This window comes from Agelaius phoeniceus, chromosome 3 (assembly GCF_051311805.1).
Source record: "Agelaius phoeniceus isolate bAgePho1 chromosome 3, bAgePho1.hap1, whole genome shotgun sequence".
NCBI classification, from domain to species: Eukaryota; Metazoa; Chordata; class Aves; order Passeriformes; family Icteridae; genus Agelaius; species Agelaius phoeniceus.
The window spans coordinates 10,391,384-10,405,856 of NC_135267.1; the positions used below are offsets into that span (position 1 = coordinate 10,391,384).

The 14,473-nt window shown below is 58.3% G+C and overlaps 1 protein-coding gene across 1 annotated transcript; it reads right to left on the reverse strand.

Annotated features, from left to right (window-relative positions):
* Positions 1-284: 284 nt before the first annotated feature.
* On the reverse strand, positions 285-7,203 carry PRDM13 (PR/SET domain 13). Its single transcript, XM_054630639.2, has 4 exons — positions 7,063-7,203; positions 5,257-5,388; positions 5,039-5,159; positions 285-1,750 (listed from the first exon to the last, which is right to left on the reverse strand). Exons 1-4 carry the CDS (start codon positions 7,201-7,203, stop codon positions 285-287), a joined length of 1,860 nt encoding a protein of 619 aa, XP_054486614.2.
* Between the last annotated feature and the right edge of the window lie 7,270 nt (positions 7,204-14,473).

The window sequence follows — 14,473 nt, forward strand, 5'->3', positions numbered from 1 at the left end:
GGGCTCCTACCGGGATGCGGTGCCTGCCCAGCGGGATCCCGGGCCCGCCAGGGTTTCGCCCTCCCGCCCCTGTCCCGGCACCGCAGCTGCAGCGCCGGGGGCGATGCCGTGGAGGGAAGCCGGGGACGCCCGCGCACCCCTGCCCGCCCCGCCGGCGGCTCTGCCCGCCAGCCCGCGCTCCTCCGCGACACGGCCCTGCCTGGGACCGCCCCGGGAGCCCAGCGTAGTGGGAGGGGGCCTGCAGCGCTCCCCTCACCCCCGCCCCGCCACGGCCGCCTCCTGCATCACTGCTCGCGGTGCCGGCTGCCGCTCTCCGGGTCGCTCTGGTCGTCGGTGAAGCAGACATCCACATCGCTCTCGTTGTCAGTCTTTTGCTCCTGCTCGGGCTGCGCATAGCCAGAGTCACTCTTGTCCTCGGCCGCCTTGCCGAGGCTCTGCCCCGGGTGCCGGGATTTGACGTGCCGCTCCAGGTCGCGGCGTCGCACCAGCACCTTGCCGCAGTACTCGCAGCGGTAGGGCGTGTTGCCCTCGGCGTGCAGGCGGATGTGTTTGTTGAGGTTGCTGGGGTCCCCGAAGGGCCGCAGGCAGACCTTGCACTTGAGCGGCTTGTAGCCGGTGTGAGTCCGCATGTGGATCTTCAGCCCGTACTTGCGGGAGTACAGCTTCCCGCAGTACAGGCACAGGTGCCCGGTCTTGGGCTTCCCTCCGGCCGGCCCGGCCGCCCCCGCCGGCAGCGCCTCCAGCCTCCCTCGGCCTTTCTCGGCCGCCAGCTCGGAGAGCTGCTGCGTGTGCATGGCGATCTCCCGGTCGATGCTGGCCAGTGAGCCCAGCTCTGCGGCGTGCAGACCCGCCGCCGGCCCCGCGAAGTACGACACCGACTCGGGGTACTTCAGGAGGCCGCCGAGGTGCAGCTTCAGCGGGTAGTAGGGCGCGGCCCCGTAGAGCAGCTCCCCGTTGTAGACGGTGAGCGGCATCACCGGCAGCCCGCACTCCCCCGCGTACGCCTTCAGCCCCTCGAAGGGCGGCAGCGCGAAGCGCTCCAGGGCCCCGCCGGGCAGCGGTGGGTAGCGGGCGGGCGGCAGCGCGGCCGCGGGCAGCCCCCGCTCCACCTGCCGGAAGGCCGAGGCCTCCTCCAGCGGCGACAGCAGCGGGAAGGCGCGCAGCCCGCCGCCGCAAGCCAGCCCCGCCGCCGCCGCCTGCGGGGTGGCCTCACCCGGCAGCGCTCCGCACTTCGGCGGCGCCTCGGCGGCGGCGCGTCCCGCCTTCAATCCCCCCAGCAGTTTGGAGAAGCCGAGGGCGGCGGCGCCCCGCGCCTCTTCCCGCAGCGAGCCGGCGGGGCGGAAGGCCGAGCGCGCCCCGGGGCACAGCGCCAGCCCGTTGCCGCCCGCCGGCCCCAGCAGCGGCCCCGGCCCGCGGGCGGCCCCCACGCTCATGTCCAGGGCGCGCTCCTGCTCCTCCTTGCCCGCAGCCCGCTTGGGCAGCGCCGGCTTGGCGAGCGGCGGGGAGGCGACGACGGCCTCCCGCTTGACGGCCTCCCGAGGGCCGCAGCCGGGCGGCGGGTGGCCGCGCAGCGAGGCGGCCGGCAGCTCCTTGGGGGGCAGGCCGAAGGCGGTGGCAGCGGGCCGGCCGTGGTCGTGATGAAGGAAGGGCCGGCCGTGGCTCAGAGCGCAGTGGAAGTGGACGTGGGCCTTGAGGCTGTTGGGGTATTTGAAGGTCCTCCAGCAGTACCAGCAGATGTACCTCTCCTCCCCTGCGGAGGCAAGCGGAGGGACCCGTCAGCGGCGGCCGCGCATCCCCGCGCCTCCCCGCGCATCCCCGCGCTCCCTCCGCCTCGTCCCGCCCCCGCCATGCTGTGCCGCGGAGCGGAGCCGTGCGGGCGCTGCCCGGTCCGGGCTGAGCTCCCGCGAGCGGGGCGCCGTAGGGCCGGGGGGAGCAGCTGCTGCCGCGAGTCGTCTGTCGGAGGGCCCATCTGTTGGCGTTTGCAGAGGAGGTAGCGTATGTCAGGGAGTCGGCTGCACCGAACAAAGGCCAATCTAATGATCGTGAGCCCCTCATTACGCGGCGAGACAATATCCGATATGTATGGGCCATATGTAATCGTTCCCTTTCAGAGGACAATGCCCTTTGTACCCCGTCCCATTTCGACTTCTCTCAAGCGGAACAGACCTCGGTGGCCGCGGCTGTGGTGGCTGCCCGACACCGCAGAGGCTCAGACTCCGCTTTCCCCCTCCTGGCCTTGCTTGCCAGGAGGGAACTCCCAAGGAGGAACATCCCCAGCCCCGACGGTGAAACACCGCCTCTGTGGCCACCTGTCTGTCTAGCAATCTTTTCCTTCCTTCCTTCCTTCCTTCCTTCCTTCCTTCCTTCCTTCCTTCCTTCCTGCCTTCCTGCCTTCCTGCCTTCCTTCCTTCCTGCCTTTCCCTTTTCCTTTCTCCTTCCCCTCTTCATTCTTTCCCCTCTTTTCTTCTCTTTTTCTGTCCCTTTGTACCCATCTTTCTCTCTCTCGTTTCTCCCAGTCACCATACAATGCTGATAAGCCCCTGAATTTCCCTTTCGGCACCTGCCCACCCTGACCGTCCCCAGCTCACCCTCGCCCCTCAGTTTCATGCGCCTAAGGTGAGCCCAAGCGCCGCACGGAAATGAGAGCCCTCTCCAGGCCTGGGGGCAGCTCCTCACGTTTCAGGGAATCCCGTGGGGGAGGACAGGGGTGAGACCTTGCATCGTGCCCCTCGTCTGTCGGGGCACCCGGGGAGGGCGGGTCGCCGGGGTGGATGCGATGGTCGTGACCAGCCTCCCTGTCACAGGGATCAGTCGATGTCCGCTGCGGATGGAAAACGGACTCTTCGCTCTCCGCGGGAAACTCGTGTGCCAACTCGCGTGGAAGCATCGCACGCTGTTGCGTGTATCTCGCTGTGTGTGTGCTCGCCGCCGTGGGCAGCCTTTCCTCGCTAGCCGTGGAGAGCCAGCCCCGGGATCTGCAGCATTGTGAAGGCGTTGGGAGCTCCTTTTCGCCCCGTCGAGGAGGGGAAGAGACGGGACTGTGTCTGCCCGGGCCCCAGAGAGCCAGCGGCCATGGGAGGGGGAACCACGGTGGCAACCCACTGCCGTGCACGGGAAAAGGGGTAAAAGAGCGGTACGGATGGAAAGGAATACGGCCACGGACCCCACGGACTCCCCTGCGCTATCTTCGTTTGCCTATGCAGGTCTCTTCAGCGGAGCGGCGCGGGTCGGCCCTGGTTTCTTCGGCAAAAGATGGTCGGGACTGGCTCCCGACCGCCACGGAGCCGGCTCGGCTCTTCCCCGGCTCAGCTCCCGTTCAACAAGAACGGCTCCAGGGAGAAGATTAAAAAACAAACAAACAAAACCCCAAAAAAAAAAAAAAAAACCCCAAAAAAAAATACCCTCCCCACCAGAAACCACTTCTTTCTCACCACGGTAACCCAAATTAAAGGGGTCAAACACAGAAGAATTCCAAATTTTTGATTTGGTTAGGTTTTTTCGTTTTGTGCTTTTGAAAAAAAAAAAAATTCTCCGAATTTCTTCCACTGTCATTTTTCGGTTGGTGGGGGTTTGAGAGTTTAGTTTGATTTTTCGGCTTTTTTTTTTCAGCATATGATCATTAGAAGAAGAGCACTTCAGCATGCTTTGCTGAGTCTGTATTAATCTGTCTGGAAACTGTAGGACCGAAGACACAGCAGATCCATAGGTTCACTTTGCAAATCAGCCTCGCTTCGACGGGGCGAGGAAGATGCCGCACTCTGGGAGCCTCTTGCAGACCTGAGCTCTCTTTCATTTTTCCCCCGAGTAGCACTGGTACCCATCCGCAGCAAGGGCTGCTGGAGAGGAGTGGGGCGCAACACAGCCGCGTGTCCTCCTTGCCACCGAAACTTTGCCAGGCTTTTCGAGGGGGCGACCCTTGGCAGATCCATGGCCTCACTGCCCTTCGACGTGGCGGGGACAGAAATGTGACCAAGAGTTTCTTTTCTGGGTGTAGTTTTCGTACAAGGAGGGATTTGGGCTCTTGCACGGTGTGATATAACAGCCAGAGCCTGGCCTTCCCGCAGCCATCCCTTCGGGCCGGACCCTGGTCACCTTGCGGAGCGGCCAGCCGTGACGGGCGAGGGGGCAGCTCCTGCCCGGATCGTGCACTCGCTCCCTTCCCGGGGACACTGAAGGATCTTCTGCGTCAAGCAGGAGCGCCTGGGGCTCCCTCATCTCCCGCGGAGCGGGCTCAGCCCGAGGGGAGTGCCCACAGGCAGCTGCCGCCACCGACGCCCCAGGGAGCGCCCGGACCCGCGACCAGCGGAAGGAGGTGGCCGCCGACAGAGAAGCCCGACAAGTGAACGCTGAAGTGTTCCGTCCTTTTTCCCTGGTCTTTTTTTGAATGTGCTGCCACCTTATCATTTTGTTAACACCGGTGTAACTCCAGTAAGAATGGGTTTTTGGATTGAAACAAGCCGTCCCAGACGGGTGTCTTCCCCTTCCCAACATCTTTGCATATCCTGATCTCAGGGTGATTTGACACCGACTTAACCTTTTTTCTAATGGATTCTAATTTACAGGGACTGCCCAGTACTGCCCAGTTTTGGCTTTACTATGTGAATCTACCCGCAAGAGAACCTGAAAAGAGTCTCTGAAACTCTGAGAACGGAAGGTAAACGCGATGTTTTTAGAAACAGCATCGGGTAAGCTGAGCTGAGCCAATTTGCAGTCTCGCATACCAACTATAGCGATGTTTCACAGAAACCCCATTTGCCTATCAAAGAATCATTAAATCGGGCCGATGACGGAACAACTCGACGCACGGGGGCCTTTCCATACGCCACCGAGTTAATAGATCACCCTTTAAATGTAAGCAGATGGAGCCTTAGTTTAAAGGGTGGTGGGTTAAATTCACGGCAGCTGTACTGGCATTTATTTTTCGGAGGGCCCACGTTTGCCTACCGCAGTTTGAGATCCCGTCAAAGGTGTCAGCTACAGAGGGTTTGTTTTGTTTCATTTAATTTGGTTGCTCTGAAATGAGTGCCCGCATCTGTACCTTTCTCGTCGTGCGTTGGCGTGGCCGTGACGGGGATGTCAAACCACTGCGCCAGAGGGTTGGAGTACCAGACGGTAAGCTCCTCTCCCGGCTGGACATCTCGCAGCGCCCGGTAGAAAATCTGGAGAGGGAAGAAAGGAAACTTCTTCAGGAGGCTTGAGAGGCAGGCAGGTGGCGGGGAGAGGCGCCATGCCAGCCCGGAGCCGCGAGCGGGGTACCTGTCCTCCTGGCAGATCCGCAACAGCCTCCAGTGTCTGCTCTTGGGAGTTTCGGGCAGCTCGGATTAACCCTATCCATTCCAGGGCCGAGCTCCCGGCTTCATCCACTAATTCCCCTCTGACCATCCGCACCTGGAAAACAGGCGGCACTGCTGTCATTTTCACGTGAGACGAAACACAAAAAGAGCAAAAAGCTTACCCGTGCCCCGGCCTGCCTGCCCGCTCTGCCTGGCCCGTCGAGCTGCTTCCCCACACTAGGCAGGGGGCTGAGCATCGCAGCTGAAAGCAGCGGCGAGAGCATCTCCTTTTGCCGCCTTTTTAACGCTTCCATCCTCACCCACCTTTGGGTAAGACGGTCCCCGGCTCGCAGGTGCCCTGCCCTAGCGGGGGTTGCAGCTCTGCAGCGTAAGGAGGGAAAAACCCGTGCCCGGAGAGGGAAAACGGGATTTTTCCCTTGGGTAGCATTGATCCAAACGCACCTTGTCCAGTTGCAGCTGTTACATTTCGCTTAAAGCTATATTAAATACTCAGGTACGATTTTAATTTTCTTTTTCTTTTTGTCTCTAAGTCCGTGCAAAACCATTGCGACATGCAGGACTTGTCGGGAGATGGGGAGGGGGAAAGGGGGGAAGATTCTGCTTAGCTACAAAGTCCCTGTAGCCCCATACTTCATAATCTGCTTGCCCATACAAAGAGAAAATGAAGTGCCCATTCCCTGAATGACCGTGCAATAAAAGTCATCGGAACAAAGCAGTCTAAAGCGAGAAACCAAGGGAGCCAGATGAGAAATAAATTTGAGTGGGCTGGCAGAGCGTTTAAAAACAATTAAAGTGCATTAAAAATCCGAGCGGAACGCGTGAGCCGCGGCTGCCCGGGGGGCGAAAGGAGGGGTCTCATCCGCAGCCCCCTGAAGAGCCTGATGGACGGGGCGAGAGCCCTTGGCCGCCTCCTCCTCGCTGCTTCGCTCGGACACGGACGGACCCCGGAGCCGGCAGCCGTGGGGCCGACATCGCTGCCGCTCCGGCTCTGCGGGTTGATTGCGGCTCCAGGGCAGGAGAGCCCCCGAGGCTCTGGGGGAAGGTCGAGCTGCCCTGGGCTGCCCCGACACCTGCGACCTGCACCCCGGCGCCGTCTCCGGGCTAGCCCCGGTCCGTCCTCTCGCCCCACACTCCCTTCAGGCCCGAGCCAAAGGACTCGCGGCCGGGAAGAAGGATTGGGGGGCACGAACCCGAGCCAAACACAGAAATAAATCGGTGCATTTGCCTCTGCCCTGCTCCTTCCCGGGCCAAAGCCGGGGGCTGTGACAGCCTTGTGCCCTCGCCTCGCCGGGGCTCCAGGAGCGAGGAGCCGGCCGTGGCATGTCCCGGCTCCTCCAGGGAAAGGGGCAATGCCCCAGTGAGCGGAGCCCCGGGGGGCGGGGGCTGGGTGGCGGGACCAGGGCCCTCCGACATCGGGCACGGAGCTCAGGCGACGCTTCCAGCACGTCTCTGTCCAAGGCGGGGGAGCGCCCACTCCTCCGGGAGAGCCCCCGTGTCCTCTGGCCCCGTCCCGGAGGTCGGCAGGGCTGGGGGCCCCGGCGCTGGGGAGGAGGGGGAGAGGGCACGAGCGGGCAGGCTCTCCTGGCAAAACCACGGGGAGACATCTCAGGACGTTCTGGAAATGCTTCCCTTTGCTTTCCTGGCTCTCTCTAAGAAGGGAGGATCGAAGAGAGACGGGGGAAGAGCAGCCTCTTCTCCCAAAGCCGGCTTCCCCCGAGTCAACGAATAATCAAAGTCCAGCGGTGCAGGAGCGACCGTAGGAAAATACCTTTTTTTTGGGTCCTGGCTCCTTGCGGTCTGACAGGTACTTGCCCAGTTTGAAGGTGCCCGGCACGGGACCCAGGCGCAGCCCAGCCGGGATGCAGCTCTCCGCGCTGACGCTGATGGCCGGAGCCCTGCTGGTTTGCATCGCTGCCGCCGGGTGCGAGCGCTCGGGAACCCCAACTACTTAAGGGGGCCGGAGTGACAGCGGCAGGCGGCGGGAGGATGAGCACAGGCGTATCTCCGCCCGCAGAGTGACGCGGCGCTGTGAGGACGCCGGCTTTTCAACGGGAGCAGGAGGGGTACCCCTTGGCAGGGGGATGCTCTGGGGCGCAGAGTTTGGTGAGAGAGTTTGGCTCCTCGAGCAGCTGCGGAGTCCCATCCAAGAGGGTCACATGGAGCCTTTCCCTAACCCTCCTGCATAATCAGGCGGAGTGAATGGCTGGCAGACAATGGGCCAGGCGACCTTCCCATTCCTAAAAATCCAATTTGTCAAGGGCAAAGAAAAGGCGCTGGTGAATCAAAGGTCTGGAGGGACCATTAATCCTCAGCATGGGGTATTGTCCCCGAGACAGTTACGATATTTTAAGTGACAAATCCACTGTATAATTTCTCCATAAATTTTACTTCCTTTTATTGTTCCTCGACAAACCAGTTTTGGAAAATAAGTGACTATTTTAAGTCTACTTGGCTGAGCCTTTTGAGGTTTAATATACTTCAAAGATTTTTAATTCTCTTCCCTTGGCTTTATTGTAAAGGAGATTAAACAAAGAGATGGGGAATGTTTTGAGGACTTGTTAACTTCTATTGATTCCCGGCGTGTGCCATACAGAAATTGGGCAGGTACTTGATGGGAAAACACCAGAAAATACCTACACTTTTTTTTAAGAACGACCATATTACCATTTCAGTGGTTTGGTTTCAGGCCAGTAATCTGTTTCAGAAGAGCTTTGATCCTCAAGGAGGATGAATAGCACAAAATATGAGCCGCCGTAGCCCCTGTAAAACACAAACCGCTGCACCTGCGAGCGCTGGGAAAGATGTGTCTGTAGTTCGAGCGATTAAGAAATAGAGACAGGAAGAAATAGAGACATACAGCCACCAGGAAACAGGCAGGCACGGCCAGCAGATAATACAGATATCTAGCAAACAATGTGCATCTGGATTCCTCCTTTAATACATCCACAAGTTCCTTGCCCACGCGCTAAATCTCTTGCACCGAAACCGCTTTAGGAGGTAGTACCTGCAAAAAGCAACTGTAAATAGAGTCAGAACGAAGATATTTGAACAGAGTGTGTGCCTATGTCCCTCCTCTTCGCAAAAATATTTTAATTAAGATGCAATGAAGTGCTAGGATTAAGTCATCTTATAATTCAGGCTGGATAAATGTCCCAGGAATTTTCCGGGAGCTGACAAGGAAAAGTGTGCGACTTTTTTCCTTAAGTGCATACAACAGTTCAGATGTGCCTGTCCGACCAAGAGGGACACTAACAAATTCAATCTTCCACTTTCACTTTTATACTCCTATCTAATTCTTGCTGGTGGGTTTTCTCTGCTCCATGCCTCATAACACTCCAAAAAGATTTCTAAACCTTTCTCCTTTGGAGAAGTTGCAAAGTTGCACATGACATTTTATCCACTGCTTTCGGAAACAATGGCAGAGATGGAGCCCTTTTTTTTCTTCTTCTTCTTTTTTCTTTTATTTTTTCCTTTTTTTCCCCCCCGTGGCGTTTTTGTAATAGTCAGCCCTAATAAATTTCAAGGGGAAGCCAAAAAGCTACGCTTAGAGGTACATCTGCCAACAGATGCCAGGTAACTGAGCGGGCTCTTCTCAAGTAACCCGCTTTCTGCAAGATGAACCTTGGCACGTCGCTTTCGGTGCGGTTGTGCGTGGGAGCTTTACTCTGGATTTGTTCGCCGCCGTCACGAGTGGCACCGTGAGAGCAAAGGCCACAGGGACGCGCACGGGGAGCGAGAGCGATTCCGAACCGGCACCTCTCACCAGCTGGCGGCCGCAGAATTCTTCTTTCCTCTCTCCCTGCCCTTCACCGCGCCGGAGAGCACTGAAAGCTCAGCCCGGCAGGTCACCGCGGCTGCTGCGATGATATTTGCCCTGGCTGGCCCCGCTCGCCGCGGCACAGCGCTGCCAGCCCGCCCGGGGCCGCCGCCGCCGCCTTCCCGGGGCACCGGGGCCGCTGCCACGGCCGGGGCGAGCCCCGAAGTGTCAGCGCCGCTGCAGAGCGGCGGAGCTCTGGGCTCCCGAGGGCTGCTCGGGGCGGCCCGTCCCGCCTTTGGCGCTGCCCGCGGGCGCGGAGCTGCCCCGACGGGCGGCACCGGGAAGGGACGGGGACAAGGACGGGACGGGGCGCTGCCACCGCCCGCTCCGGGGGCTGCTGGCCGGCACCGAGTCCGCGCAGGCTGCGAGTGGATTTTCAGTACTGGTCCGTATTGGTGAGCGCCAGGGATAAATGTCGCGCCCGCCCCACCCCGCGCCTTCCCCCTGCAGCATCAGTGACCATCGATCGCTTCTCTCCGGGGTGCAACGCCAGGGACCGTCCCGGCAGCAGGGATGGGTTCGTTTGCACTTCGGCAGGGCTGGCAAGAGGAGGGGGGAGAGGATGTGGGGAACTGAAGATGACCCCTTTGATCAGCGGCATGAATGGGGGGGAAAAGGATAAACAAGAAGTAGAGGGCAATAAATTTAAGCCATGAACATGTCCCTGTAACCTCTGGCCTGGCCACTCGAGGATGAGACTGGCTTGAAATTCCGCGAGCCGCAGAGGTAGAGAGAGGGCCTTTAAGGCGACCAAGGTACCCTACTGCTCCGCCTCGGGAGCCGCTCCCTCCCAGGCCTTAATGAGTCAAAAAGCGTGAACGACACGCGAACAATTTTATCAATAGGACCATGTAAAGGCCGACTGTGAGGAAAGTTATTTATTAATATAGCCGATTGTGGCTGGTTCCCATCCACTCAGAAAAGAAAAGCCCTTGCTCTGGAAGCATTCACACCAGTTCTCCAATTTTTATTCTGTCCTGTGGCTCAAAGTTGAAGTTCCCCAAGTGAAATAAATTGTCCACAAAAGAGGAAAGGAACCACATTTTCTTTTATTTTTCCTTCCCTAAAAAGGAAGGGTGAAACCGATCTAATGTGCCCACTGGAGCAAGATGCAGCATGAAAGGCCGGGTGTTAAAAGTAAAAGCAGCCTTTGGAGCAAATGGGATGGAAAATTAAATGAAATTAAATAGCTTGAACGACCGTATTGTCCCTTATTAAAAAGACACATTAATTACATGGTTTCAGCTTTATTCAAAGACAATGTTTAGACTCAATCAAAACATTCCACTATCGCTCTTTATATACTTAAACCGGGCTACTAGAGGCACCATTAAAGAGAGATCACTTTTGCCCAGAGATGCGATGAAAGTTATTTTCCTTGGCGGCCCTTATTTATGCCCACCGCTGAACTGCCGGTGCCCCTGAGTAACACTTTGGCACACTGTTCTCCCTGATTTAACAGGTTGCCCCATAATGAGGCATGAATGTTAAGGAACAACAGTCATCCAAAGAGGCACAGTTGCAGAGAGCAATGTCCCACCAGGGAGCTCCATTCAAACCATCAAACCGCTCCGGCACAGAGAAGGTTCAACACCACATTCAGACCAGCATGAATGCCTGTATACAGGGCCCGGCTCATTATGCCGCAGAGCATCGCAGCGGAGGCTGGAACAAAATGCTGCAAGTTCATTCAGCAGGCCATACTCCGGCGGGGCGGCCCAGCCGGCGGCTCCCGGGGTGACCTTTTTCCCAAATGGCTTTGCCCCGACAGGGCTGCCCTTCCCCGGGCTGCGAGACGGGACGGCCCGAGGCTCCCGGCCCTGCCTGAGCAGGCCCGAGACTCCGGCAGGTGGATAGGGATGCAAGGCACGGGGCAGAGGGCAGGGAGGAGGCTTGCTGAGACCCTGAAACACGGAAATCCTCTTTAAACCGAAGAGACCAAAATGGTCTGAACATCTTTTTATTTTCGCTTTTTTCCCCTTTTTCTTTCTTTTATTTTTAAATAAAATTTTTACACTTTTCTCTGTTTCTCTTTTCCCCCTTTTCTTCCTTTCTCTTTCTCCCCTTTTCCCTCTTTCTCCCCTTTTCCCTCTTTCTCCCCTTTTCCCTTCTTCTTCCTCTTTGCCCTTCCCTTCCCTTCCCTTCCCTTCCCTTCCCTTCCCTTCCCTTCCCTTCCCTTCCCTTCCCTTCCCTTCCCTTCCCTTCCCTTCCCTTGCCTTCCCTTCCCTTCCCTTCCCTTCCCTTCCCTTCCCTTCCCTTCCCTTCCCTTCCCTTCCCTTCCCTTCCCTTCCCTTCCCTTCCCTTCCCTTCCCTTCCCTTCCCTTCCCTTCCCTTCCCTTCCCTTCCCTTCCCTTCCCTTCCCTTCCCTTCCCTTCCCTTGTTCCCTGCCTTTCCCCTTCTTTCTCTTCTGCAATTTCCGCGTGCCTTTTCCTCGATCTCGCTCACCTTCTCTAGCTTCAGCCGCTCTTTCTCAAACCCCCTTCTCTCTACCACACTTTCCTCTCCTCTCTCCCTTCCCCTCACTTCCATTCCTCCCCCGTGACGCCGCCCGCAGCAGCCGCTGCCGCCCCTCCGGGCGCTGCCGGTGCCCGGTGCCCGGTGCCCGGTGCCCGGTGCTGCGGGCGGGCGGTGCCGACCGGCGGGGCCGAGCGGCTGCGGCCGGGCCGGCGGCCCCCAACCAGCTGTGCGGTGCAGACGAGATGCGGGTGGGATATTAAAGCAGCTTTTGAATAGTAATTCAGGTTCTATGGGAATCCGGGCAGATGACAGGAGCTCGATTTGGTATTCGTATTGTTAATCGCGAGCGTCAGCCCAGATCGGATCCAAACACGTTTTGTGCTCGTTAAAAATTCCAGTGTAGGGGCTGAGATTTTTTTTTTCTTTTTAGCTCAACTTCAATTGGAGGCGAAGCTTGCGGCATAAAGTATTCAAAGTCTGTCTAAAGTTGCCTTTTAACCGTACTCCCCTTCTCCCGCAACCCCCACAGTATCTCTTGGTTCTTTCGGTTGACATGGTGCAAATAAAAGTCAGTAAACTTGTTGCTGAATTGCAATGTTTCGGTGTACCTTATAAATTCATACCTTTTCTCCCTCGATCGCCTCAGAATGAGCCCCTGACTCAATTCGATTTTCCTTGCTGTTGGGCACATTTAGGAGAAAGTCTATTTGTGAAGTTCATTTCTAGGCAAATGTATTCAAGAGCTGATTGGGATGAATAGGACCGTGTGTCAGCCGCCCCTAATTGGGATTAAAGCACTTCGGACCATATGCAGAGAGTGACAGAAATTCTCAGGTTTCATTGTGCTCAGACTTCCACCCGCCTGGACACTCCCCCTGGAAAAGGGGGATTTATAAAGATTTCAGGGAGAAACTGAGGAAATAAAGGAGACTCAGAAAATGACCAGTCTAATGTGTCTCTGCGGGGCTGCCAGCGTGGCAACTGCCGGGGACAAGGACTGGCAGTGGTGGGCAGTGGCGAGAGCCCTGGCCCCGGGGTTCCCTTCGGAGGGAAGGGCAGCAAGCCTCAGGTTTCTCGTGTCCAGCTTGCTATCGGGTTTAGAAACGCTGGGGGTTACATTGGAGTGAAAAACCCCATGAAAAAACTTCCTTGGGTGATTTTAGCCGAATGAACGGGCCCCCAGAGGGGAAGGGAGGCAGAGAGAGGAAATGCAAGTCTCAGGCAGACACCACTGCCTGCTCAGGCCAGGCTGACATCTGAGAAATGAGGTTTTTTTGGGATGCCGTCCTGCTGCAACAGGGATGGCCGAGGGCTGTACCCCCTGCTCGGGCCTGCCTATCTAGTAGAAGATGCCACGGCCCTGACTGGCTGCTCTTTAAAGGCTCCTTCCAACCCAAACCACGCTGTCAGTCCGTGTTTTTAACCCAAAGCTGCTCCACGTCCATAGCCACCAATTGCCCGGCCCATTCGTCTGTCTGTCCGTCTGTATGTCAGCCGTGCCCTAGCAGCCCCGGCACCGCAGAGCATCCTGCCAGTGCTGTGGACGCTGTGCTTGTGGGGCCACAGAGAGAGGCAACCTCCAGAGCTCAGGCCTGGCCTCCACACTGTCACTGTCCCGTCTGTGAGGTCATCGGGGTGCAGTAACCCAAAACGTGGTGAGAAAATTAATAATCAGGTGAGCGATTTCTAAACTCTACCGTCAATTATCAGAAAGACGATGTTTAATCCCATCACAGTCAGACAGAAAAGAGCCTGTGCCTTTGTTTGCAGAAGCTACTCTGTGCCAATGTGATGACGGAGAGCTGGTGACCGCCTGCTGCTCTCACCCTCTCCACTCTCCTCTGCAAAGCAGCCACGGTCCCGACGGGGCGGGTACCCGGCCGGAGGCACTGCCCGTGTCCCCGCAGAGGAGCCCGGCAGAGCTCGGCAGCCGCGGGGCGATACAGACACGACCGTATCTGTACAGTGATGCCGAGCCGGGTGTCCCCCTGGGTGCGGGAATGCCTGGCGCTGCCTGTGGGCTTCTTCGTGGCGGTGGGAAAGGTCGCGCTCCCGCCGCCTGATCGCGCTGGTCACTTATGCGGTCACCTTCCCACCCGCCGTGGGGCTGGCTGGGTGGGGAGGGGAAACGGGGAGTGTCCCCTGAGGCTTCTGGGCATGGTGCCCCATTTCCAGCTTTGAACAGAGCTCGGTATGCGACATGCGAGGCTCGGCTGGCCTGGAAAGCAGAGCTACGAATCTTAACACCAGATACTGCTGAAGTCTCAGATCAGAACTGAAGTCGGTTCTCTAGGGCGGGTTTGCCCGTACATACCGCTCCTGGAAAGTGGAAGATCTGTTTCAGAGGACATTGACAGAGCCCTCTGTTCCCAGTCTCCTCCCGCACCGCCGGGTGCCCGACGTTCGTATTCTTGCAAGACAAAGAGCGGCGGGCACGGTGGTGCGTGGCGCTGTGCGGGGCACGGGCACAGCATTGGTGCCGAGTGGTCGCCGCTGAGGCCGTAAAAGCCCCTGATATAATTTCGCAGCAACTACGGTTGGCTAAGGGCCGGAGGAAAAGGGAAAAGCCCAGCCCTGACGTGCCTCCGCCCCGAGAGAGCCACGATATTTAAATACAAAAAGGAAAGGGCATCCCCGCGCCAGCCGGCAGCGCTGCCCCAGCTTTCGGAGCGGGAGACCGGGCGGGTTTGCTGGCACAGCCCTGCCGGGGCAACTCGTGTTTGCCCCTGCCGAGCCAAACCTTGGCCCCTCCCTGAGGAGAAAAAGGCGGCCCAGGCAGGGCGGGGGAACAGGGGCTCTGCCTCCGGCTGCCCGGTACTCCCGAGGCACCCGCGGAAGGGATGTCCAGGAGGTCCCACTGCCTGGAGGCTGCTCCTCTGGCTGTAGGCAGGGCTGCGTGCAACCG